The sequence below is a fragment of the Schistocerca gregaria genome, chromosome 2 (assembly GCF_023897955.1).
Source record: "Schistocerca gregaria isolate iqSchGreg1 chromosome 2, iqSchGreg1.2, whole genome shotgun sequence".
NCBI lineage: Eukaryota > Metazoa > Arthropoda > Insecta > Orthoptera > Acrididae > Schistocerca > Schistocerca gregaria.
Genome location: NC_064921.1, coordinates 891,193,597 through 891,220,925, shown reverse-complemented (window position 1 = coordinate 891,220,925; position 27,329 = coordinate 891,193,597). Strand labels below are relative to the sequence as shown.

Here is a 27,329-nt window from a genome sequence, read left to right as displayed (position 1 = left end):
GGAACAAGCCCTGCCTCTGCCTGTATATAGCCAGTAAACAGGCGGCATAATGCCAACCAGTGGTGAGAGGTGTGCTGGTTGTTTTTGTCACACTAGTGCATACAGCTGATCTATGGTGCAAAGGGGAGAGCCGATAGACTCGAAGGAGTGTGGTAGCAGGTGTATCTGTAGGTCGGTAGGTAACTTGGCAAACCATACCGCCCACAGGGTAACGTGCGGCATTGTGTTGTTACAGAGTGTGGTCCCCCAGGTGTTCCTCGTACACGATCTTGATTATTAATTCCTGTGGTGAGCAGGCGAGTCGGTCCAATACTGTCTTCTTGGGAACTCGTATTTTGGCGGTGGCAGCAGCAAAAGGAGGAGGTCACAAATTAAATCTGAGTGGTCATGGAGATGCATGACGAGACACAAATTTAGAGCTGTCATTGGTCACCTGTTGTAACTCGGAAAGGTGGTCCACAAGCATGAACTATGAAACAGGGTTGTCCTCGTATAAAGGACGTAGCTTAGGCAGATAGCAGAGGGGGGGGAGGGGGGTGGTGGCTTCGGCGTATCTTGGAAGGCCTGCTGTCCCGTGGTAGGATAGGCTGTCCTGTAACCTGGCACTACTGGCGTGGGCATGTTACTAGTAAACATATCACGAACAATGGCCAGTTTGCAATGTCCCTGATGAGTCACGGAAGCACGACATACCAGGCATGGTCGGTACCATGGGAACAAACAGATGAGCGCCACGTGAGGTAGGCCCGTAAACTGGACTGGAGGTTAAAGGCACAGTACTTAAATTGTCCACCTCGGAAATGATGCGGAAGGCCAGCATAGCAGGTGCAGATGATACTGCAGAAGGAGCGAGCGGCTGTGTGGTTGGAATCGGGGCCGCCCGTGAGTGAAGGGGGTAGGGGCAGTGGTTTGGTACTTGGTGTGGCAACAGCAAGAGTTTTCTGTGCTCATCGGAAATGCACCCCATATGGTAGGACCATAAATCACTGGTGAAACCTGCTGGTGGTCACATTTTTGTGGTACAACATTCCTGGATGGCAAAGCGCTGTTGGGTGTGCTCAAACCCACATGGTCGAGAAACTGGGCGACAGATCTGGTGGTTGAGCCTGGCGAACTTGATGTATAAAAATGTCCGTTATTAAATTGTGAGGAAGGCAAAACTGGCATAGTTTGATAGCAGTTGACCACGTGTGCGTTTTTCACAAATGGTGGCATTGCACATGGCATTACTGTAACTGACATTGTGGCACGTAGAGGATCAAAGCACGTGTGTGAATTTGAGTACCGTTGAACACTACATGCGCAATCGATCATTACACGATTCTGGAAATTGTCCACTTCACCATTTACATATTGTCGTGCACAGTCCAGCAACATGAAACCTGAGTCCGTTGTTTGAGTAACGGTTTAACACTCGGCCATTGTAGAGCTGCAAAGTTTGAGGTTAACTTCATTGGAGAACGCAAATCACTGTCCGTTAGCAGTGAAACAACTGTGGGCAGGGGATTGGAGTGGCCTGGTAGTAGTATCTGAGCCTGCAAATCCTTGTATAAACCACTGGGTGAGTCAGGCGTGGCACTGAATGCAAACCCTATTGATTCCACACAGCCGGCGTGGAAGACGTAGAAACTTCGGGGTCAGCATTATGGGAAACAGGAATACGGATAACTGTATATGCAACAAACTGTTCCCATAGATGTCTATACATACATATATTTCAGCACAAAGAAAGATACACGTGTACACTGTACAAGGTACAAAGGCTGACTGGAACATTAAGATGGCTGCTCGTCAGAGCAGATAGAGTTCAAAGATCATGCTTTACGTGGTCAATGTGACTTATCGACGCCACAGGTGGAACCGGACACTTCAGTTGATGAATTTCTTAATTTTAATTATATCAAATAATGCAAGCATTGGTACAATCTAACTTCAATACAAATTCAGCGTGGTAATGCAATCATTGTAAATAAGTGTTCTGTTTGATGATGCATGTCTAAGAATTGTCTTATGTGCCCCAGTTTATTGAACATTTACTAGTTTTGTGACAAGTTACATAATAACTTCTAAATGAAAACATATTAAAGGTGTTTTGCTTTTCCATGAACTTTGAGTATAGGACACCATCCATCAGCTGGCTGATTTTGCTGTACCAATGGACACTCTGTCTCGGACACTCCCTTGTGTTATCCAGCCAGCTGTTAATGACCTCTGTGTGAATTAGTGTTGTGTGTCCCTGAACATTACATGTTGTTACCCTCAGAGTGGGGCCTATTGAGTATCAGACTGAATAAACCACTGAAGTTCAGTATGATAACTACAATATAGAACTTCTAATTTGATCAAATGACTGATTTTCTCCGAAACTCTGTCAAGGTTTTTGAACATGCCCTGGAAAACATGTCACAGTATCATATTAAGGGAGATGTGGCCTCTGGAATTTACTGAGTACTCAAAAGTCAAGCTTAGATCAGGAAAAAAATTCTTTAGATGGTTCACACAGTTCATTCAATGGTGTCTGAGAAATAAGCCATACTGAAATGGCCGCTGAAATCACAAAAGCATAAAGGATTCCAGTCTTAATGTGTTGAAAACATCTTAAGTGACTACCAAAAGTGCAAACAATGGACAACCAACTAGTGCCAGGCAGAAATATACCAAATACCTAAGCCAGAAAGTGATGGCTGCACATGCTAAAAAAAGACTTTTGGATATGACGCCTGCTGAGAGCACTTTGGTGTGATTATCTTCATTGATGAATCTTTAGTGATGTTAGCTGCAACCATCAATATATTATTATTGGATAATCCATTGAGCTGTTTTATTGATGGTATTTACTAGGGGTATTCAAAAATGACTGGTGCTACAATTTTTGTTTTTTTTTGTTTCACAGGAAACATTTAGTGTACTAACAAATATAGATTATATTAGAGGTATTCCCCACCAATGTGTATGTACTTTTTCCATCTTCCTTGCAGCTCTCATATTTGTGTAGGAAACCATTCTTTGGGGTATCCCTGGATCATTGGTGGACAATTGCATTAAGTCATCATAGGTTGTGAAATTCTTACCATGTATGACTCCTTTCATTGCAGTAAACGGAGCATAGTTACTAGGAGCCAGATCCAGTTAATGTGGAGGATCAGGCAACACAGAAAACCCTAGTTCACAAATGGTGGTAATGGCCTGGTGACTCATGTGGCCACACATTGTCATGTCTGATCAGAATGACACGCTCCCATTTTCCATGGCGGTGTTGTTGAATGCATTGGCTGACTCTGTGCAGTGAACTGCAGTCCCAGTCACTGTTGAGGGTTATACTGGGAGGGAGCCAATCCACAAGCAGTATTCCTTCCTGAGCCCAGAACAAAGTTGCTATTTGTATCTGCCAAAATAGTCCTAGCCCTGACTTCTTGGGAAGAGGGCTCCCAGTATGCTTCCACTCCACAGACTGAGATTTCTTTTCTGTAGTCTCAAAGAAGAACCATAACTCATTGACAGTGACCAGATGCTCCAGGAATTCTGCTGGATCTGCACTGTACTAATTATGGCACCAACTGTTGGCATATCTCCATACACTTTCATTCCTTCACACTGGTGAGGGAATGGCACACCCATTGTGCACACACATTCTTCATCTACAAATCCTCAAGGATGGTGGTGTGAAGCATCCCTTGTGATAGACCTTTCTCTTTCTGTAGTTTGCCAAAAGTGATTATCAAGTATTGACACACTGAGCATTGCTTGGTTTAAGTGCAGTTGCTGGATGCCCAGCGCTTTTGCATTTTTCAGCACAGTCCCTTCCGCCCCTGAATTCTGAATCCAAAAAGACATGGCTCTGGAACTTGGTGCTGTTTCCCCACCTATGGCTTTTGATGTCTGAAGCAATCACTCCTGTCCAGAGAAACCGCAGTGTCCACAATGGCCCATGCCTGTCTGCTACCATTTTGTCTTATCAATGCCCACCAGTGTACTCACAAGCCAAAACAAGAGTTGCTGCGAAGCCCCACCAATGGGAATCAGGAACATCCTTTAGTGTAGTAGACAGTACTGAAGTCTGTTCATACTTACATTGACACACATTTCAAACTTTTTCTTTGCAGAAGTTATGGGAAACGTGCCAATCAATACTGAATAACAATATTATGGAAAAGATAGTTGCTACTCACCATATAGCGCAGAGATGCTGAGTTGCAGATAGCACAACAAAGAGACTGACACAATATAAGCAATAGGTATGGGAAGGGAGGCTGGCAAAGCTTATAGGTGACAGTGTAGTGAGTAGGGTGGTGGTGGGATCACTCACGGAAAAATTCCTGTTGTAGTTGGTGTTAGAGCTGCACATTTTCTTAGATTGAAGTCAGCTGATGGTATACTTGCTTAAAGGATGTTCCTCTGACTAAGGGCTCACCTTCAGGGGATGTCATGTTTCCAAGTAGAGAAGGAATTAGCATATTTCATCAAAATACAAGAGTTATTAGAGATAAAGTTAGTGAACTGCTTATAGATGTTGACTCTGAAAGTATTGGTATATCAGAGCACCACTTAAATAATTTGACAATTCAGAGGCTTCCTTTACCAGGACACAGATTAGCTGGCTATTTACAAGAAGTTCGTTGCAGGATGGGGGAGTGGCTATGTATGCAAAAAACAGTATTTCGTTTGAGTCCATAGGCGTATCATGGCACTGCACTGAACAGATATTTGAATGTTGTGCAGAGGCAGTTGAATTTAGTGAAACTAAATTTCCAATTGTTGTTGTTTATAGGTCCCCTAACACCGAATTCAGAGCATTTTTGTTCAAGCTAGAAAGGGCTCTTGATTCATTTTGTAGGAAGTAACAGAAATTAGTTATATGTGGTGACTTCAATATAAATTTTGTATATGATGGTGCAAGAAAAAGGATGTTGATGGATCTCATAAATTCATATGATCTGATGCAGATTGTGTTTTTTCCAACTAGGGTGCAGGGGAACAGTAGTGCAGCCATAGACAATATTTTTATTCATTCTTCATTACTAGATGGACATTTTGTTAGTAAAAGGGTGAATGGCCTTTCAGACTATGATGCACAAATTTTAACACTAAAAGGCTTTAGTACTCAAACAAATGTCACATTTAATTACAAACTATGTAAGAAATTTAATCCAACAGCAATAGAGAGTTTTTTAAACCTTGTCAAGGAACAAGAGTGGCAGGATGTTTATAGTGCCAATAACATAGATGATAAATATAATGCTTTCCTTAACACATTTCTCATGCTCTTTGAGAGTTGCATTCCAGTAGAACGTTCTAAATATGGTACTAGCATTAATAGGCAGCCCAGGTGGCTGAGTAGTGGGATAAGGATATCATTAGAACAAAGTGGGAATTGTATCGAAATGTTAGAAGTAGTCACAATCAAGCTACAGTAGCCCATTACAAACAATATTGTAAGGCACTTAAAAATGTTATTAGGAAGGCAAAGAGTATGTGGTATGAAAATAAAATAGCTAATTCACAGGATAAAATTAAAACCATATGGTCAGTTGTGAAGGAATTGTGTGGTCAGCAGCATAAGGTCAACGATATAAAGTCAGTTCACAGTAAAAATATTTCTGTTACTGATAAATCAGATACATGTACAGTATTTAACTATCATTTTCTGAGCATTGCCGGTGAATTAAATAAAAATTTCGTTTCTACAGGGAATCATATAACTTTCTTGGCAAATGCCTTTCTGAGATTGATGTCTGAAATACTTCTCTGTGAAACAAACAAGAGGGAGATTGAGTCAATAATTAAATCACTGAAAACTTAGGATTCTCACAGTTATGATGGAGTGCGTAGCAGAATATTAAAGTATTGTGCTGCACATGTTAGCCCTGTATTTAGCCATATTTGTAATTTTTCCTTTAGGAATAGTCAGTTTCTGAGCAATTACAGTACTCAGTAGTAAAGCCACTTTATAAAAAAGGAGAAAGAGATAATGTAGATAATTTTAGACATATTTCTATGCCATCAGTGTTTGCTAAAGTTATTGAAAAGGCTGTGTACGTAAAGATAATTGATCATTTTGTATCATATGATTTGCTATCAAATGTGCAGTTTGGCTTTAGAAGTCTAACAACTGAAAATGCTGCATTCTCTTTTCTCTGTGAGGTACTGGAAGGGTTAAACAAAAAGTTTCAAATGCTAGGCATATTTTTTTATTTAACTATGGCATATGATTGTGTTGATCTCAAAATAAGTGATGTGGGGTCTAAGTTGGGTACAGTGAAGTAGGGGTGCCCCAGGGATCAGTGTTGCGGCCACTCTTGTTCCTTCTTTCTATAAATGATATGCCCTCTACTATTAAGCGTAACTCTAAAATTTTTCTGTTTGCTGATGATACTATCTGGGTAGTAAAAGACATGTGCAGCATTGGCTTGGTTTCAAGTAGTGCAGTTCATGGCTTGTAGAAAATAAACTAATGCTAAATCACAGTAAGACTCAGTTTTTAGAGTTTCTAATGCACAATTCAACAAAACCTGACATTTTAATTTTGACAGAGAGGGCATATGATTAGTGAAACTGAACAGTTCAAATTTCTAGGTGTTCAGATAAATAGTAAGCTGTCATGGAAAGTCCACATTCAGGATCTTGTTCAAAGACTTAATGCTGACATTTTTACTATTTGAATGGTATCTGAAGTGAGTGATCATTCGACATGAAAATTAGTCTACTTTTCTTATGTCGTATGGTATTATATTTTGGGGTAACTCTTCCCATTCAAAAAGGATATTTTTGTCTCAGAAACGGGCAGTTCAGGCAATAAGTGGTGTAAGTTCACGAACCTGTTCACGAGGCTGGGTATTTTGACATTGCCCTTGCAATATATATATTCCTTACTGTCATTTCTTGTTAACAATATTAGCTTCTTCCCAAGAATAAGCAGCTTTCGCTCAGTTAATACTCGGTAGAAGTCAAACCTGCATTTGGATTGGACTTCCTTAACTCTTGTGCAGAAAGGTGTGCAGTATACTGCTGCATCCTTTTTCAATAAGCTACCAATCATATTCAAAAATCTTAGCAGTAATTCAAATCAAAACTGAAGCGTTCCCTCTTTGGTCACATCTTCTATTCTGTCGAGGAGTTCCTTGAAAAATTAAGCTGATTCTTGTCGTATTGTTGACTGCATTTACTTAAACTTATGGACTGACTTTTTTTGGGTTCATAAAGATTTATTTTTATCTGTTATTACTTTTATGTTGTAATTTCATGTACTGGCACGTTGGAGATTTGCTCCTCAAAATAAAATGAAATAAAAACCTGACCAACAAGGCCTTAGTCAAGAAGTAGATGACACACACACAAACACACACACACACACACACACACACACACACACACACACACACACACCATGCAAACACAGCTCACACACACATGACTGCAGTCTCTGGCAGCTGAGGCCACACTGCGAGCAGCAGCAGCATCAGTGCGTGATGGGAGAGGCAACTAAGCAACTAAGGGGGGAGGGGCTAAAAAGGAGATGGGGTGGGGAGGGGAAGGTTAGCAGGGGATGGGTGGGGGATGGTGAAGTGCTGCTGAGGAGCATGCATGAACGAAGTGCAGAGAGGGTAGGGCAGCTAGGTGCAGTTAGTAGGTTAGACAAAGGGCAAGGGAGAGGTTGTGATTGGAGGGGGGGGGGGGGGGGGGGGAGCAGAAAATGAGAGACATAAGAAGAGTGGGTGCACTGGTGGAATAGACAGCTGTGTAGTGCTGGAATGGGAACAGGGAAGGGGCAGGATGGGTGAGGACAATGACTAATGAAGGTTGAGGCCAGGAGGGTTACAGAACAAGGATATATTTCAGGGAGAGTTCCCACCTGCACTATTCAGAAAAGCTGGTCTTGGTGGGAAGGGTCCATTTGGCACAGGTTGTGAAGCAGTCACTGAAATTAAAATGTTGTGTTGGGCTTGGGCGGCATGCTCAGCAACAGGATGATCAAGTTATTTCTTGGCCACAGTCTGTTGGTGGCTATTCATGCAACAGACAGCTTGTTGGTTGTCATGCCCACTTAGAATGCTGCACATTGGTTGCAGCTTAGCTTGTAGAATACTTGACTGGTTTTACAGGTAACTCTACCTTTGATGGAATAGAGGGTGTTTGTGTCCGGACTGGAGTAGATGGTGGTGGGAGGATGCATGAGCACAATGAGAGGTAGTCGAATCCCTAGCCAAGAATGTAATTCAGTTGTTCCCGTCCCGCGTGGGGAATGCTTCTCTTTGGCCAGATGATGAGACTTTAGGAGGTGGTGGAGACTGGAAATGTAAGGCACAGGAGATTTGTTTTTGTACAAGGTGGGAGAATAATTATGGTCTGTGAAGACCACAGTGAGACCCTCAGTATATTTTGAGAAGGACTGCTAGTAATTGCAGATGCAATGACCACATGCTGCTATGCTGTATGAAAGGAACTTCTTGGTATGGAACAGGTGGCAGCTGTCGAAGTGGAAGTATTGCTTATGGTTAGTAGGTTTGACATGGACAGAGGTACTGATGTAGCCATCTTTGAGGTGAAGGTCAACATCTAGGAAGGTGGCTTGTTGAGTTGAGTAGGACCACGTGAAATGGTTGCTTGGCTCATGGAATTCCCACAAGTGGCCTTACCATCAAATTACCTATCTCCGGCTGCCACCCCTCCTTCCACAATGACCTCCTCCTGTTCAGATTCTGCAAATCCTTAGCCCTCTCCAACATAGTCCGGCAAAACCATGTCAACCAAGCCCAAACCTCCTTGCAACATCTTCTCTCCATCCATAAAATTCTCATGCTATGTAATCCCAAATTTCCTGGAGCCCAAGACACACATCGAAACCTTTGCCATCCAGGAACTAGAGCAATATAACAATGCCACCTCAACAAACTCTCCACCATGCTCACTTCCTATTCTGCTTTAGAGTACCACTGTCCACCACCTCTACAAACCACCTCCAAGCTACCCCCATAAGTCCTCATAGCTGACAAACCCTGTCTCGCAAACTTACTGCATAAACCTCACTCTCCAAAACTCCCTTCCACAACCACACAGAATCCAGAACCTAATCAGACCCAAAACACAGTCATGAACCTTTTCTCCAGAAACCTTATCCCCACAGAAATATCAGTTCTTTCCAAAGGCCTCACCTTTTGCCCCACTTCCAAATTTAGCCATGCAGGACTTGTTAAAGAACTTCTCTCCTTCTCCTGGTCCCTACAGTGGAAACACTTTTGTGCCAACAACTGTACCAATAAGACTCAACCAAAGACCCGTGTTAAACCCTGACTGACTCAGTTCACTCCTCCATCCGACTGTGATTGACCCCCACTGCTCTCAAATCACCCCGTGTTAACTTTCCAGAATTTCTTAACCTTGAACCTTGCCTCACCATCATTCCCCAAATCCCTCAATGTGCATACTAATCTTACATCCATAGAAAGAAAAACTGATCATGACCTTACAATCCTTCCTGTGGACAAAGGCTCCACTACTGTTGTTTTGAACCGCAAGGATTACTTGGCAGAAGGACTTCACCAGCTGTCAGATACATACATCTACAAACCTTGCCACAGTGATCCCATTCCAGAAATCCAGCAGAGTCTCAAGTCTCTCCTCAAACCCCAAGGCCCATCACAGAACTTCTCCCTGGAGTCCATCTCTCTGCTCACTTCTACCACTCCACCCACTCCTACCTTCTACATGCTTCCTAAAGTCCTTAAACCAAACCATCCAGGACGCCCCATTGTGGTCAGTTACTGTGCTCCCACTGAGAGAATCTCTGGTGTCCGAGGCCAACAGCTTCAGTCTATACCCAGAGCCTACCCTCCTATGTAAGAGATAGCAACCATTTCCTTCCCTGACTGTCCACACTTCCTGTCCCTTTACCTCACCATGCCCTGCTCATCAATACTGATGCCACCTCCCTTAACACTAACATTCCTTATGCCCATGCCCTTACTGCTATTGAACACTACCTTTCTGAACACCCGACTGAGTCCAATCCAACAACATCCTTCCTAGTCGCCATGACCAACTATATCTTCACCCTCACTTACTTCTCCTTTGAAGGCGTTATCTACAAACAAATCTGTGATATGGCTATGGGCACCCATATGGGACCATCCTATGCCAATTTATTCAAGGGCCATCTACAGGAATCCTTTCTAAACCCGTCACTGGTTCAGATTCATTGATGACATCTTTGCAATCTGGATCGAGCACGAGGGCAGTCTATCCACATTCCTCCAGAAGCTCAACAGTTTCTCCTCCATTTGCTTCACCTGGTTCTACTCAAACCAAACCTACTCAACCCAACAAGCCACCTTCTAGGTTGACCTTCCTGCCAAAGATGGCTGCATTGGTACATCTGTCCATGTCATATGTACTAATCACCAGCAATACCTCCACTTTGACAGCTGCCACTCATTCCATACCAAGAAGTCCGTTCCATACAGCCTAGCCACCCATGGTTGTCACACCTGCAGTGACAAAGCAGTCCTTCTCGAAATATACCAAGGGTCTCATTGAGGCCTTCACAGACTGTAATTATCCTTCCAACCTTGTACAAAAACTAGTCTCCCATGCCTTATCTTTCCAATCTCCACCACCTCCCAAAGTCTCACCGTTCCCCTAGTAACTCAGAACCACCCAGGACTGGAGCAACTGAATTAAATTCTCCACCAGGGTTTTGACTACCTCTCATTGTGCTGTAAAATGGGAAATGCTCTGATCAAGACCTGTCCCACACATCCTCCCAGCACCACATACTCCAGTCTGGTCACAAACATCACCTGTTCCATCAAAGGCAGGTCTACCTATGAAACCAGTCATGTGATCTACAAGCTAATCAGCAACGAACATGCAGCATTCTTTGTGGGTGTGACAACCAACAAGCTGTCTGCATGAATGGCCACTGACAGACTGTGGCTAAGAAACTGTTGCTGACCAAGCTGCCCAACACAACATCCTTCATTTCAGTGACTGTTTCACACCCTGTGCCACATGGATCCTTCCCCCCTCAGCTGCTAGAGACTGCAGCCAGTTGTGTGTGTGTGCGTGTGTGTGTGTGTGTGTGTGTGTGAGAGAGAGAGAGAGAGAGAGAGAGAGAGAGAGAGAGAGAGAGAGAAGGTTCTATTGTGACAGTCTTCTTGTTGTGTTTATCTGCGACTCAGCATCTCTGTTATATTGTGAGTAGCAACTATCCTTTTTATAATATTGTTACATTCCTTCCTGGAATTTCCATCGTTTAATACTGAATAATCTAGGTAAGTCACATGATTGATTTCAAAATTATATAAGTTCATCTTTACACATGCTTGTGGGAGAGCAACTCAAATGAAACACTGAAACACATTAAGTGATACTAAACACGGCCACATCCGAAATCAGTAGAGCTACTGTAAACATAAAATATGCCATTTTTTGTGTGTGCTGAATATGAAGTCCAGTCATTTTTGTCTTTGTCACTACTGCACTGCACAGTTATGGTATGAGAACTTTCTCACTGTGCAACTATTCCAGTGCAGCACAGATCCCGAGTTTCTAAAGTTGCAGCAAAATCTACAACTGCAGCAGTGGAGCTGTTTCTCTGATAGCCCAGCAATACGTGATTCAGTAGCTAGTGATCCCTTGCCCTCGCCTGAACAAATCAAATTGCTGTGTTCATCGTCTGCATGTCCCCAAGCTAGCAGAGGCTCATTCCCTGTATTGTCGATGGACCCAAAAACATTTGTGTTATCAAATCATGCTCACATTATAGGCCACAGCATCAACATTGTCACTGCCCTTTCTGTGACACCACCTGTCTTGCTTGCCCCAAGCTGGGCATTGTGTGTTTGTGTGTGTGTGTGTGTGTGTGTGTTTGGCTCAGCTGGCAGGTGTCAGAAACATCATCTGTCACCATGTTATGTTGGCGATGCCCAGGGCAGCAACCGATGAGATGTAGTGTCTCATTGTGTAACTGGACATTCATGTCATAATGGTGGATTTCCAATTGGGCACAGGTATATTTGTGTTGATGTAGTCTACTGTTGACACTCCAGCAAATATCAATTTGTAACCTTTTCCTCAACAGGATGATTGTTGACTAAATTGGACGGGGGGGGGGGGGGGGGGGGGAGGTCAATATTTTTCAAAGACAGATCTCACTGACACCTACTTTCAGTTGCCAGTAGATGATAAGACAAAACAGTTTTTAGGGTTTGCAAGTGCTCCTGCGATATTTTCGAGATACCTCAAACAACTCATACAACTGTGTCATTTGTTAAGACAATGTATCACTTATTGAGGTCATGTGGGAGCAACACTGGTGAAATCTCAAGATGTTGAGCTGCTCCAAGAAATTGGTCTGCACTGTCACCTTGACAAACATAGTTCTTTTGCACTGTGTGTCATGTACTTGGGTTGTATATTAAGTCAACATGGGGTTGTCCCAATGCAGAATCACATTGCCACAATTGCTGACTTACTGGCTCCTAAGAACCTCGAAGCAGTACAGTCATTTCCCAGCAATATACTTTATTAAGCCAAGTTTATTCCAAGTTTGACCCACATTTCTCATCCCTTCAATCAAATGCATGAAAAAGGAGTTACATTTGTGTGGTCAGAGGCATGCCAGAGAGCCTTCATGAGTGCCTTTGGCACATCAGATCATGGCGTGAAAGCTGCGCTGACCCACACGTATGCCTGTGGAACAGAACAGCCCATTGCATTTGCATCAGAATCATTAAGTGTGGTTTAGGGGAATTATTCACAAACTGAGGAGGAGGTGTTGGCTATCAGACATGGCATTTAGAAGTTTCATGTGTTCCTCTGTGGTGCAAGTTTCACCTGATCACCAAAAACGAGTCTCTTTTGTCATTGTTTGGCCTCCGTCTGAAACTTCTCAATAAAATGGTGCAGCAATTGCAATAATGGATGTTGTTCCTCAGTAACTATACCTAAGAGATCCATTAACAACCCACCATACAGCAGTCCAGTGCAGACACGTTTTCTGGTTGCTGTGTGGCCCAGATGGCACATCTAATAGGAAAATGGTGGTGTGTTTTGCCTTTCATATAAATCAATGACACATCCTAGACAGATTTCAGATTATGGAGCATAAAGTAGAGGCAGAAATGACCTGTGATCCACTTCTCCTACAGTGTTGTCCGCTGTATGGTTGGGGTGGTCAGAGCATTTACCGAACGCATTCTATTTTAGGCTAAGATCAGTTTCCAGAGATACAATTTTGAAAGGAATCAAGCATAATGAGAAGCAGGTAATAAATATTTTAAAATATCACAAGATTCTCATAAAAGTACAGTGAAAAATAATGTTAGGATATTGCATCAGAATACCAGAGCATTAATAAACAAAGTAGATTAGCTTCTTTTTTGCGTAGAAGATTTAGAAACAGAGGGTGGAATAGATGTACTGTGTCTGAACATAATATAGTCACCAATATGTGGAAAAGGTAAACGTAGGTAAGTAGGAACAACATGGAAAAGGGGGAGTTGCCATATATGTTAAAAGTTATCATGGTGTGAAAAATTTAGAAACTAAAAAATATTGTGTAGAGCAACATATGCGCCTGTGAACTTTAAACTGTATAATCATAATTTTATAATCGTAATTGTGTATACGTCCCCATTGGGAAATTTTCAACTATTTCTGAAAAACTTGGATTCCTTGTTGTGCTATCTGTTGGACAGAGGGAAGCAAATTATTATTTGTGGGATTTCAATTTAGATTTTCTGAAAGAGTCTGACAGGAAGAATGATCTTGAAGTATTACTTCGTTGTTTCAATTTGCCATCAGTTATTGATTTTCCTACTTGGGTAGTACAGGGGAGCAGCATATTAATAGATAATATTTTCATAGACCAAGATAAATTTAATTAAATAAAAGTTTATACTGTTTGAGAATGGCCTTTCTGATCATAATGCACAGCTTGTTACAGTATATGATGTAGCTCCATAAAGTAATGGAAAACGTCCTCCAAAACGGTGTGTTCAATTAACAGTTGCAAATTTTAGGGAAAGCTTGTAGCAGTTTATAAAGTATAAGTTATTTCATGATAAATTTGTGAGAGTTGTTGAAAGCAGTTTCCCTAAGAAAGTAATGGAATATAATTGTAAGAAACCACATAAAAACTGTGGCTTACTAAAGGGATAAAAATGCCTTGTTACCAGTAAAGAAAAATGTATCTAACAGCAAGAAAGAGTAATGACCCAGAAACAGTCAAACATTATGAAAACTTTGAAGCCATTTTGACTATTTTTCGACTGTGACCGTCTCAAGAAATATGTAAAGTAGTTTTTTTAAATTAAATTACTGCTACCAGTAACATAAGTATGACCTTATTGTAAAGTTGTTTTTGTAATGCCATTTAGCCTAAAGATGAGGTATTCCCTTGAACAATGTTGCTAAATAAATAAGTAACAAAATAACTGACAAAGATTGTGACTGGTAACAATAATGTAATTAAAAAACCTTTACATATTATGAAAATTACTGCGCTCTACGAAGGAAAGTTCTTAAATAAAGTCCGGAAGTATATATACAGGGTAAGTCACTAACTATTGCCACTTAGAGTAACTCTCATAGTATGATAGTAGCTGAAAAGTTTGTGGGACAAATGTTGCATGGGACAATGGGGGCCATAATATAACATTGGTTTTTTGTTGCTAGGTTGTGTTGCGTCAGATATATGAAGGTCAACTTTGTTGTTGTTGTTTTTATTATTATTTATTAATGGGATGCTATAGTTTCATACTTATTTTCTGATAGCGGCTATCGAGATGAATCCAGTGATGTGTAATAGTAAGGTCTTTGAAGGTCACCGTAGGTCACAAAGGGGCCATGAATGTCCTTTTGCAGAAGGTGTTCGAAGTGATGACCATTGGTATCAATGTAGTGCTGCAATATCCTTATCATGGATTGAGTGGTATTCTTTATGACTGCAGCATGCTCTGACAATTCTCTTTCGTGTATCGTGCAAATATTAAATATGCACCGAATATGGCATATCCATCTAATGTGCCATTGAAATGTAAACACCATTCGTTGGTTTCGCAATACAATACTAATAGGAATGGTAAGACTAGTATCATCGAATCTAGTGAACATGAATGATGCATTCTTTCAAAGAACTAGTCGATATGCTTCTCGTTTACGGAAAATGCCAATGAAATTCAGTGAGGGCTGGAGACTTATACGCTGAACAATATCCTCAACATACTCATCCTACGTTTAAATATGTGTATGATGAATTGAGGACAACTGGATCTGTAACACATCAGAAACATATCTGGCCACAGGAAAGTTACTAACGAGAAAACAGAAATTGGTACTCTTGCCACTGTGGTTTAAGATCCTTGTGTTAGTTCACATCAAATCACAAGGGAATCTGGCATGAGCCAGAGTAGTGTTGTCTGTGCTCTGCATCACCATAAGTATCATTCTTACTATATCAGTCTCCACCAAGAATTACTGGTACGGACTGCACATGTCGCACTGAATTCGGCTGATGGGCTCAACTTCAGATTCAGAGGATGACACATTTATTAATTTGATTTTATTTACTGATGTGGCTACATTCACAAACCATGGAAATGTTAATTTGTGTAACATGCAGGACTGGGAAACTGCAAATCCATGTTGGCTGCAGCATGTTGCATACCGAAAACCATGGTCAGTGAACGTATGGTGTGGGAATCTGGAGGACAGAATTATAGGCCCCTATTTCATCGAAGGAAATCTTAATGGTAGGAAGTACACCACATTCCTGCAAGAAACATTAGGTCTGTTATTGGAAGAAATACCTTTAGGAACAAGGAACAGATTGTGGTATCAGCACAATGGGTGTCCGGCACATTTTTCGCTGATGGCTAGAAATGAGTTGCAGAGACAATTCTCAAATCGTTGGATTGGACGCAGAGGAGATGTGTTGTGGCCAACTCATTCATCATACTTGACACCTCTGGAGTTTTCTTGTGGGGATTTGTAAAAGACATTGTTTTATAAAGACGTTCCAACTACACCCTGAAGATATGTGAGAGAAAATTGTCAGAGCATGTGCTTTGATAAGTGGTGATGTGATAAGGAATACCACTCAATCCATGATAAGAAGATTGCAGCACTGAATTGATACCAATGGTCATCACTTCGAACACCACCTGTAAATGGATGTTCATGCCACCTTTGTGACCTTTGTTGACCTTCAAAGACTTTACTGTTACACTTCACTGGATTTGTCTCAATAGCCTCTATCAGAAAATAAGTACCAAACTTTAAAAAAAGTTGACCTTCATATCTCTGAACCAACCCCACCTAGCAACAAAAAACCATCATAATGTGGTCCCCTTTGTCCCATGCAACTTTTCAGCTTCTGTCATACTTTCAGTGTTATTCTTGGTGGCGATAGTTAGTGACTCACCCTGTATTATGTCTGAGACTCACAACTCTGGTAATAAGATTAAAACAATTGGAATATTGTTGGAAGGGAAACACAGCAATCGAGGACACAGGACAACTGTATTACCGACAAACCGAATAAAAGTTTCATTGGCAAAAAGTCAGAGGTTGAAACATTTTTAAAAATCATTTTTTAAATGTTGTGGAGAAAAGAGGATCCAGATGCTCATTAGTAAGGGCAAAGCTATATATGGAAGAGGAAATACCTAAGCAATTTGATGAGACTGAAATTCTACCCACCTCTCCTGACATTAGGTAAATAATAAACTCATTCAAATACAAAAGCTCGCTGTAATTGTTGGCATCTCTAGCAAAGTACTAAAAGCTTGTTTCGAACAGGTAAGTTGGATTCTCAGGTACCTATGTAATAGCCCACTGAAACGGTATTTTTCCTGATAGATTGAAATATGCTATTTTTAAAGTATTGCTTAAAAAGGGAGATAAGGCCGATGCCAACAACTACCACCCAATCTCACTTCTAACAGATTTGTGAAAAAGTAATGTATTCAAAAGTAGCTTCACATACTTGAAAAAATAAAGTAGTAACAAAATACTAATTTCGTTTTCAGAGAAGGCTTTTCAACAGAAAATTATATATATATATATGCTTTCACTGATCAAATATTAAATGCTGTGAATAATCAAACATCAGCAGTTGTGATTTTCTGTTATTTCCCAAAGGCCTTTGACTGTGTAAATAATGGAATTCTTCTTGATAAGATTTGTATTCTGGTGAGAGTTGAACAGTGCACAAATGGTTTAATTTTTACTTAACGGGAAGGGTACAGAAAGTTGAAATAATCAGTTCACATGATGCACAAATATCAGCTGGTTCCTCAAATCGGTGAGGTATCAAGAATGCAAACAATCCTGCTGGAGGAACATCCACAACTGAGCATTATACCAGAGGTTGAAAATACTGCTACAGTTGTAAGGTTCTTTTATTTAACACACAGGCTCTTATACACCCATCTTCAGGTGTCAATGACTTGATACTGTGACCCTGAGTACCGCAGTGGATGAGTACAAGATGTTGTGTGCTACCAATGAGCGCAGAGCATGCTTTGCGCCCATTGGTAGCACACCGCTTCTTGTACTTGTCCACTGTGGCGCTTGGGATCACAGCACCAAGTTACAACACTCGAAGATGGGCGTATAAGAGCTGGAAACTGATCATGTATTAAATGAAAGAACCTTACAACTATAGTGATATTTTCAACCTCTGATACCAAGAATGGGGTTCCACAAAGTTTAGTCTTGGGTTCATTTTTGTTCTTAATATATTTTAAGGACTTGCCACTCTACATTTATGAAGATGCTAAGCTAGTTCTTTTTGCTAATGGTACAAGTATAGTAATCACACCCAACAAACAAGAATTGGCTGAGGAAATTGTAAATAATGTGGTTCAGAAAATTATTTTAGAAAATTCTTAAGGGGTTCTCTGCAAATGGACTGTTGTTAAACTTTGATAAAACACTGTACATACTGTTCTTTACAGTAAATGACATAACACCATTATTATTATTATTATTATTATTATTATTATTGTGCTTTTACGGCCTCATTGGACCACTTCAGTCAATTTCTTTCCGGTCTTCCTAAGATTTCTCATTGTTTTTTCCTTCTTGGCTTTCCAGTATTTCTTCATTCTATCCGATCTTTGTTTTCGTTCCTCTTCTGAAAATACCCTTTTAGTTGTTTCTCTTTTATCAATTTTTGGCAAGAATCTAATATTTCTATTTTTTAATTTATTTACTTGTTTTGATTTGGTTTTCAAGTCCTCCAGCGTTATGTCTAGTTATTTCATGTCTTCTTTTATTTCCTTTATCCAGACAGGTTGTTGTTTTTGTTTCCAGAGTTTCTCCAAAATTTTGCGTATTAATCTGTCTTCAGGTGTTCTCAATAGATGGCCAAAAAATGATATTCTCTTCTTTCTCATGGTATCCGTTACTGGTTCTATCTCCTGATATACTATTGCATTTGGGACAATACGCCATTCTCCTGCTTTTTGGTACTTTTTATTGATGCATGTCCTTATTATTCTTCTTTCTATTTTTAGAATTTTGTCTGTGTTGTTCTTTTGATTTAGCTTAAACAGGGTTTCACTTCCATAGGTTATTTCTGGTTGGACAACAGTCTTGTAATGTTTTAATTTTGTATTTATTGACAAACATTTTTTGTTGTATGTGTTTCTGGATACTTTTTGGGCTCTTGATAATTTATTAGTTCTCTCTGTCCAGGACATTTTTTCATTTAAGTTATAGGTTATATTTTCTCCAAGGTACTTAAATTGTTTTATAATTTCTATATCAGTCCCACACATCTGTACACTATTTATTACAAGGGGGTCTGTTGCCATTATTTTCGTTTTTTCAAATGAAATTGTTAATCCTACTTTTCCTGCAATATTGTGGAGATTTGTGAGTTGATCCTTTGCCTCTTCAGTGTTGTTGGCTAGTAGTGCCAGATCATCTGCAAATCCCAAACAATTTAGGCTAATTTTGTCTTTATTGTACCCAATTTTGATATATTTTTTTATTTTCTTTATACCATTCTCTCATTAAATATTCCAGAGTACAGTTGAACAGAAGGGGTGATAATACATCACCTTGTCTTAGTCCTGTTTTAATTGTGAAGGGTTCAGACATTTCACTTCTGAACTTCACCTTTGATTTAGTATTTGTTAAAGTTAAGCTTATCATCTTCACTAGTTTAGGATGTAATCCAAGATTTCGTAGTATTTTCAACATTGAAGGTCTGTGAATACTATCATATGCTTTTTTAAAGTCCACGAAATTTATAATCATTTGTTTCTGTCTTCTTTTGTAAATATCCATTACCAATTTTAGTGTTATGATTTGTTTCGGACAGCTGCGCCATGGTCGAAATCCTCCTCGGTAATCCCCTAATTCTTTTTCTAGATCACCTTAGCATCGATTATAAATTATTCTAGAAAATATTTTATATGTACAATCCAAGAGAGAGATTCCTCTATAGTTGTCCAGATTAGTTCCATCTCCTTTCTTGTGTAGAGGGTGTATTACTGCTGTTGTCCAATGTTCCGGCAATGTTTCATCATTCCACATTTTAATTAAACTTTGGTGAAGTGATTCTTTACTTGATTCTGATGCATATTTCCACAGCTCTGCAAATGTTTGGTCTTCGCCATTAGCTTTATAATTTTTCAATTCTTTAATGGCTTGATTTACTTCATTAATGTTTTGTGGACCTATGTATTCTGTTCAAGTTTTAATGGGTGTTTCTGTGTTTATATGAAGCCGTTCTTTTGGTTCTTCACCATTCAGTAGTTGATCGAATGCATCTGCTAGAATTTGGGCATTATCTTTATTGTTGTGTGCTATTTTTCCAGTTGTATCTTTTGCATGAGTGTTGGTGGTTCATATTTTTGAAGTTGTTTACTAAATATTTTATAATAACCCCATTAATAAATATAAAGTTTGAAAGAAAGTCTATTGCAAGGCAGAATGTTCCTCTTTTTTATTGGTGTGTGCACTGATGAGGGATTGAAGTGGAAGGAACACTTTGATTATCTGCTTTATCTGCTTTTGAGTTCAGCTACTTATGCTATTAGTGTTATTGCAAATTTTGGGGATAAACATATAAGCAAATTAGCTTTCCAGGCCTATTTTTATTCACTGCTTTCATATTGCATCATATTTTGTGGTAATTCATCATTAAAGAAAAAAGTATTCATTGCACAAAAGAGCATTGTCAGAAAAATAGCTGGAACCCAGCCAAGATTATCTTGCAGACATTTATTTAAGGAACTAGGGATATTCACAGTGGCTTTGCAATATATACAGTCACTTATGAAATTTGTTACTAATAACCCACCCCAATTTAAAAACAATGGCAATGTGCATTGCTTAAACACTAGGAGAAAGGCTTATTGTCACTACTTTGGTTTAAATCTAACTTTGGCCCAGAAACGGATGAATTATGGTGGCACAAAACTCTTTGGTCACTTACCAATAGCATCAAAAGTTGACAGATAACCAATCGACATTTAAAAATGAATTAAAAGAATTTCTGAATGACAACACCTTCTACTCAATAGATGAAATTTGAAATATGAAGTAGTAATGTTACAACTAAAATAAAGAAATAAATAAAAAAACTTGAAGTGTGGCATGTAAAGAAATCTTTTGTTAAACTGACCTGTTCCACATCATGAAGTCTCATATTCAGTATTAATCTAATCTAGTGGCCGCCCAGAATGGCACACCTATTTTCCCTTGCAGCACAGGCTTTAAAGTCACCCAGGGAGCCATTTTGCAAGCTACGGATGGTGATGAATTCTGGGCGGTAGTTCCTCCCATGCTCTGTCCCGGATAATGAAGCTCCTCCACACTGTGCATTGGAAAATATGCAGAATGAAGGCAGTATCACTGTGTCATGTACTGGACTGGTGTTGACACCGTCATTGAACACAATATTCTGAACTGCCATTCTGCGCCCACAACCAGTCTGCCCCACTGCAGCAGTTCAACCCATGGCAGAACCCTGACCAGCCATGGCACGTTGATTTCTCTGGTCCATTTTGGGGAGTGATACAATAGCTTGTGCCCACTCTAACTTTCCATATGTTGCATGGATGGCTAACTACTATGGCAGTTACTGTCTGCACCCTGCCCCTTCCATCCTAGTTTCTGATAGTGGCTCTCTTTCACAGCATTGGCATTGCAGGATTTTTGTTGGCACAGTGGCACTGAGCACCCAACAATGTTCCTTCCCAAGATGCAGATGCCTAAACTACTGATGACAGCTGACTCTTGGGAAACACTCACCAGCTTCCTCGATTCCTATTGGTCTAAATATTTCATGGCTAAAATTTTACACGGGCACAGACCCCGCACTTTGTTCAAACTGTGGTGCACAATTCTGCATGTCCCCTGTGCACGCATGCAACCATGTTACTATGTAGGTACCCCAGTCTGGGCTCATACTTATGGCCAGCCCCTCAGGTGAACACAAGTCATTGTTAATAGCAATGGGGGGAGGCAGATGTATGAGGTTGATGCCAGATGGGACAGCTGGATCAGCACCGTAATCAGCTCCGCCCGCAAAATGACATACCACGCCCTCATATTCTCCACTGCCAGGTGGGCATGGTGCCTGTGGCCACCCAAGGAACCACCACCACCACCACCACCACCACCACCACCACCACCACCACCACCACTACTCCTACCTAGTACTACTACTACTACTAACTCCATCCTTGCATTAGGCAGTTGAAGGAAGTCGATAATGATTAGAATTAGGAGCCGATGGAAGTCACCCCCCCCCCGCCCCCCCCTCCAATGCTACTTCCAGCTCTCATTCATCATTCCCGCCATCTGTCGCTCCTTTACCTCACCATCAGTGGAGGTTGAGCATTATTGGCCTGTGGTGCCCATGGAGTGCGGTCAGTTGGTCCCACCCCCGACACTTCCAGCAGCCACTCCCATGCAGGCTGGTAAAAGTTATGCCTGAGATTATCAATTTGACAAGACACTCACAGATGGCACTGCCTCCCATCCCAGCCAGTCACGATAGGGACCCTCCAAGGGTACCTTTGGCAGGCATTCTGACAATCCTCTCTCCCTTTCCTCGATGAAGTTTGCAACAGCTAGGCACTTTTGACCCTATGTTCAGGTGAAAGGGGACAAGGGATATAGCATCCCCACAATGCATGCAGCTGCAGCCACTGCGGTAAGCACATGAGGTGCTGATGCGCTCTGACAACTGTTTACTGGTATACCACAGCCTGGCAATTGCAGCCAGTCTCTTGCAAGCCACTGAAGCCTTATGTACATGCCATTGGATAACAGAGTATTTTGATCTTGCCTGGTTAATGTTTCTTGCGACTTGGAGTTTTCTCTGAATTGTGATAAATGGTTAGATGAATCGGTTATGCTCTGGGCTTGTGTGGTTATTAATTCCCCTTGTGATCACCACCAGAACTGCCTGTGTTCTGTCGGTCTCCTCATTACCACCGGGGCGACTAATCATAAACTGCATTTCTACCTACACAGAGTAAGATAATAAGGGATATCAGAAGAACTAGTTTGGTCGAAAAAGGAATAATTTGTATTTGCACTATTCTATTTTCACACAATGATATGAATTTTCTGAACTCCAGCATTGATTGTACTGCGGGTTTATGTAGGCCAATAAATGAAACAATGCATCAGAAAAAAGAGCAGTTCAGTAGCAAGCTAAAGCACTAATATTGAGCAACAGTATCTGAATTGGTAAGCTGATGCAGTACTGTTACTTTCTATGATTTCTGTTTGAGTTTTTTGACAATTATATGAGCAGATGCAACTGACATCAGCCCTAAATGCTAAGTGGCACAACAGTTTAGGCTTCTTTCCAAGATTACTTGTAACTCATCTAGTTCAGTCATATTCAAAACTTAGCCGTCAATGTCTGAGGAGTGGGCTAAGACATATGTGCTGATCGGTGCCTGCCTCCTTATTATTGGTTCATTTGCAGTGCCAGGTGTAGTATGTGCAACTGTAAGTGGAACACCCTGTATTTTGACAATGCTCAGTGGCTTCCCAAAATCTATAGGGAGAAAAAGGTTAATGAAATTATTTTAAAGCTGTTCTTGATGCATTTGTATTGTGGTGTAATATATCACTTTGGTAAATTGGCATATTAACCAATGTCCACCTAACTGAAGAATGATAATCTCAGCAGTTAAAGTATTTTATTGGTTTGGAACGGCAAATTCTTTAAAAGTTTTGTTATTATTTGGGCATGTGAACTAGTACATCTTAATGATGGGACAACAGTGGCACTTCACTACACGTTGTGGTAATTACTATCTTGGCCATACTGTGGTGTCTTGGCTTGGAGAGACACAGTGTGACATCAGATCAAAAGCATGCCATTGCAATGGAGATGACACAATTAAAGACAAGAAAGACTCAATTTCTGTCAAATTATCTGACAAATCAGCCTCAGCTGTCAGTTGTTACTGTTGTACAGAGTTCGTACAATACCATGTTGAGTATACACACTAACTGTATTGGCAGTTTTTTTTTCCAAACTGTAATGGAAGATGCAATATCGATATTATTAGAAGTATTACTTCCTATTATTTAGCAGAAAGTATCAAAAGTTTCCAGAGTCCAGTCCAAGAGCAACTGCAGTGGAGAAGTCAAAAACTTATTTTTATGATTTGTATTAATTCTTAATATGATTATACTTTCTTAATAAATGAACACTGTTATCTCAATTTCTACATTCAGACAAATTTTTATTGACTGTTATGAATGGGAACATCAAGTTAAGGAAATGTCATTTCACTTTTTTTGTTTCATAAAGTAAAATCATAAAAATTAGGATAGCAAAAATAATAAATAACACACACAAATATATGAGAGGAATGACACGTACTTCTTCTCAGAAACCGTGATATGACTAGAGATTAAACTATTACATAAAATGTGCAAAAAAAATGGATGCCTACATTTTTTATCATACAAAAAACACGTCAATTGTAGAAAAAGATGTTAAATAACAATGGTTTTGGTAAAGACCATATCACAATTGTATATAATAACAATCACAGTTGTAAACAGTAACGGATTTGTGATGTTAATATTATTGACAACACACCGGTAATATGCAGGTATGTCTACATGGTACTGAACAAGAAACAACGATTTATATTCTTGTACAAGCATGCACCTCATTTTATTAAGGGACATTTTCAGTGGCAAAGTGTGTTGCTTATGCACTACATGTGCCCATTACTGTTGCTGGAACTATTTTAATGGTGGAAAAGTGCAAATGCATTTCATGTACTGTACTAATAATTGTATGTAGTGATGGAAAACAGAAGACATGTGGAGCTTACGCTATGTACTTTGCTGCTGAAAATGTTTCAGAATAAAGTAGTATATATACTCAGCTTCTTCAGTTGCACAGAGATGCGTTACTGTATAACCAGTATTATAAATAGTAAATGAGGATAACAAGTCACATGTAATATAGAGATTATCAATCATCTTACTAATATAAATAAATAAAAAAACTAATACTGTTGAAAAGATATAAATAGTTGATGTAACATTTAATTTCAATAACAGGGACCGAATTACATAGAATACTGTAAAACTGTCTGATAAATATTATAAACAACACATATCAAATTACAATGCATTCAACAGTACAGAGTACAGTTATGTAAAAAATAAATAAAACAAGTCTTCCTTCAGTTAAAATGTCACATAGTCTGGAATTCTGCACAATTTTTAATTACATGTCAACATTGTAGTAAGTTATAGTTGGCATGAAATGTGAATATTTGACAACACAATGCAAAAGAATTACAAAGTTGGATAATATAAATACCTCCAAAGGAAAATATGTCAAAATTTTCTGATGTAAAATCACATTTAGGCCCATAATATATAAACAGTAGCAGCTTTGATATCATGCACCCACAACATATGTAGTTCATTTGTCAATAGTCATGAAACTGTTTATGTAAGGTGACCGACAGATTTTCATGTAAAGTTTTACTAAATACAAACACGGAGTTCAGTTTAACATGAGAGGGTTTACTATTCACACTGAAATTTAAGATTACTAAAATTCATGACATATTGATAACATGAAACTACTGAGTACACAGGTTTCCTTTAAGATTGGTAATGTGTAAGTGTGATTTAGTTCCCATGTGCACAATTTAGTGGAAAAAAACACAAAATAAAAACCGGAAGCACATTGAGAGTGAATCAGTATCGTAAATTACAATGACTAATACTTGGACAGATTCAGTGCTCGTATTCATTCTTTAGAATACAATCAAAACTTTATTATTCGAGGCTTCTGAGAGCTGCATGAATCCGAACATTCAGTCTGTTCTCAAAATCATACGCCTTGTACTGTGTCTGTGCTCGATGTAACAACAGTTTGCCTTCCTCTAATGACTGAAACAAAACAAGAAAACACTAGATATTTTTAAACATTCTTCAAAGAAAAAAATAGAACACAGTTAAACATTCATTCTTCAATAAATCCATGTTGTACATAAAAACAGTGCACAAAGTCAAAACAACAAAGTGATGTTTCTAAATACAGCTACCACACTATTGGCATCTAACAGCTGTTATTATAGCACTTACATGGTTTTACAACAATTTAACAGAGATGGACTGAGCTGAAATTCATAAAAACATCATATACTCATGTCCAATTTAATGTACTTCATTACTAGTTCAAGTTATGATTTGAAAGTAACTTTTACTGGTAAGGTAATTAGGAAGAACACTAAAAAGCCACGGGCCGCAAGTGGGTAAAGATTGTATTGTAAAAAGAGAGAGAGAGATGTTGACGTGTTAGTAAAAACAACTAAATAGCCTGCTATGGTTAAACACTATAAATATCATTTGAATTTGTTGAATTATATGGAATTATATTAAGAAATATCTCATCTTCAAGAAAGTAAGTTTACACTGTACAAAACTGCAGAATAAGAACAATTTGTGGTTTTCACTAAAGTTTTCTTCAAGGCAAGTGTTTAAAATATTAGATGTGTTAGGTTTAGATTAGATTAGATTAGTATTTGTTTCATAGAGAATGAAGACGACACTTTTTAATGATGTGGAACGTGTCAGGATAAAGAGAATAAATTAATTAATTAATGAGCGTATGGGATTGGTGGCCGGGAGATCCCACGCGGGGCTGTTCGGCCGCCGCTCCACAAGTTCTTTAACGCCACTATGGCGACTTGCGAGTGAATAAGGATGAAATGATGATGAAAGACACACAACAACCAGTCATCTCGAGGCAGACAAAATCCCTGGCCCCGCCGGGAACCGAACCCGGGACCCCGTGCGCGAGACGCTACCGCAAGACCAAGAGCCGCAGCTCAAATATTTTGAGTACTTCATAAACATAGCAAGATCTCATTTAAATGTAGCCAATTACAAGCAGAAAGAAAACAGCTTTGGGTTGAAAAGTAATATCAGCAAATATCTTAAAAAATTCAACACAGTCTCAACAAAAGTTGTTGAAAATCTCATATTGTCCCTTAAAAACAAAGGCTTCTGGAGGTTGGGATGGAATACCCACCAAATCAATTAAAAAAGTTTATAGCATAATGGCTCATCCTCTCTCTCTCTCTCTCTCTCTCTCTCTCTCTCTCTCTCTCTCTCTCTCATAATAAACAAATTGTTTGAAGAATATTAATTCCCTAATCTTTTAAAGTATGCAGACATAAACCATGATTTAAAAAAGTTTCAAAAGAAGATATAAAAAATTATTGCCCAATTTCTCTACTCCTAATCACGTCAAAAATATTTCTAAAAAAATTGCTGCTTCACAGGGATAAAGTTTTATTACACAGTACGGTATCATTTCAAGTAGCCAATATGGCTTCCAACAAGGTAAAAGCACAGTAGACACCCTAAATAAGTTTATTGAAAAAGTTAATTAATGTTTAGATAGGAAACTTAAAGTCGCAGGAATATTCCACGATCTCACAAAAGCATTCGACTCTGTAAATCATGCTCTGCTGCTTTTCAGTCTCAATATGTGTACAATAACGAATATTGCTTTGAAATGGTTTGAATCAAATAATCACATAAAATGGAGCAGATTACTTCTCATTGGTGAGAACTATATCACAAGGTGTTTCAAGTGTCAATCTTTGGGTCAATTTTATTCCTGTTCTATATAAATGTCTCGCCTCTCAATATAAATACTCATCTAACCTTGTTCGCATCTGCCAAATTGAGAATGAAAATGCTGACAATATACCACACAGTACCATGAATATATTCAGTAACTTGGAAACATGGTTTAGTCTAAATGTAGTAATGTTAAACATTTCAAAAACCCATGTGAT

General features: G+C 39.5%; 1 protein-coding gene across 1 annotated transcript in view; it reads right to left on the bottom strand.

The window, feature by feature from the left end:
* Positions 1–23,702: 23,702 nt before the first annotated feature.
* The window catches only part of LOC126335333 (tetratricopeptide repeat protein 39C-like), an 80,976-nt gene continuing 77,349 nt past the window's right edge, over positions 23,703–27,329 (bottom strand). The window contains exon 10 of the mRNA XM_049998490.1: positions 23,703–25,410. Coding sequence (XP_049854447.1) covers positions 25,297–25,410 — 114 coding nt within the window. The 3' untranslated portion in view covers positions 23,703–25,296. The remainder of the gene's footprint in view (positions 25,411–27,329) is intronic.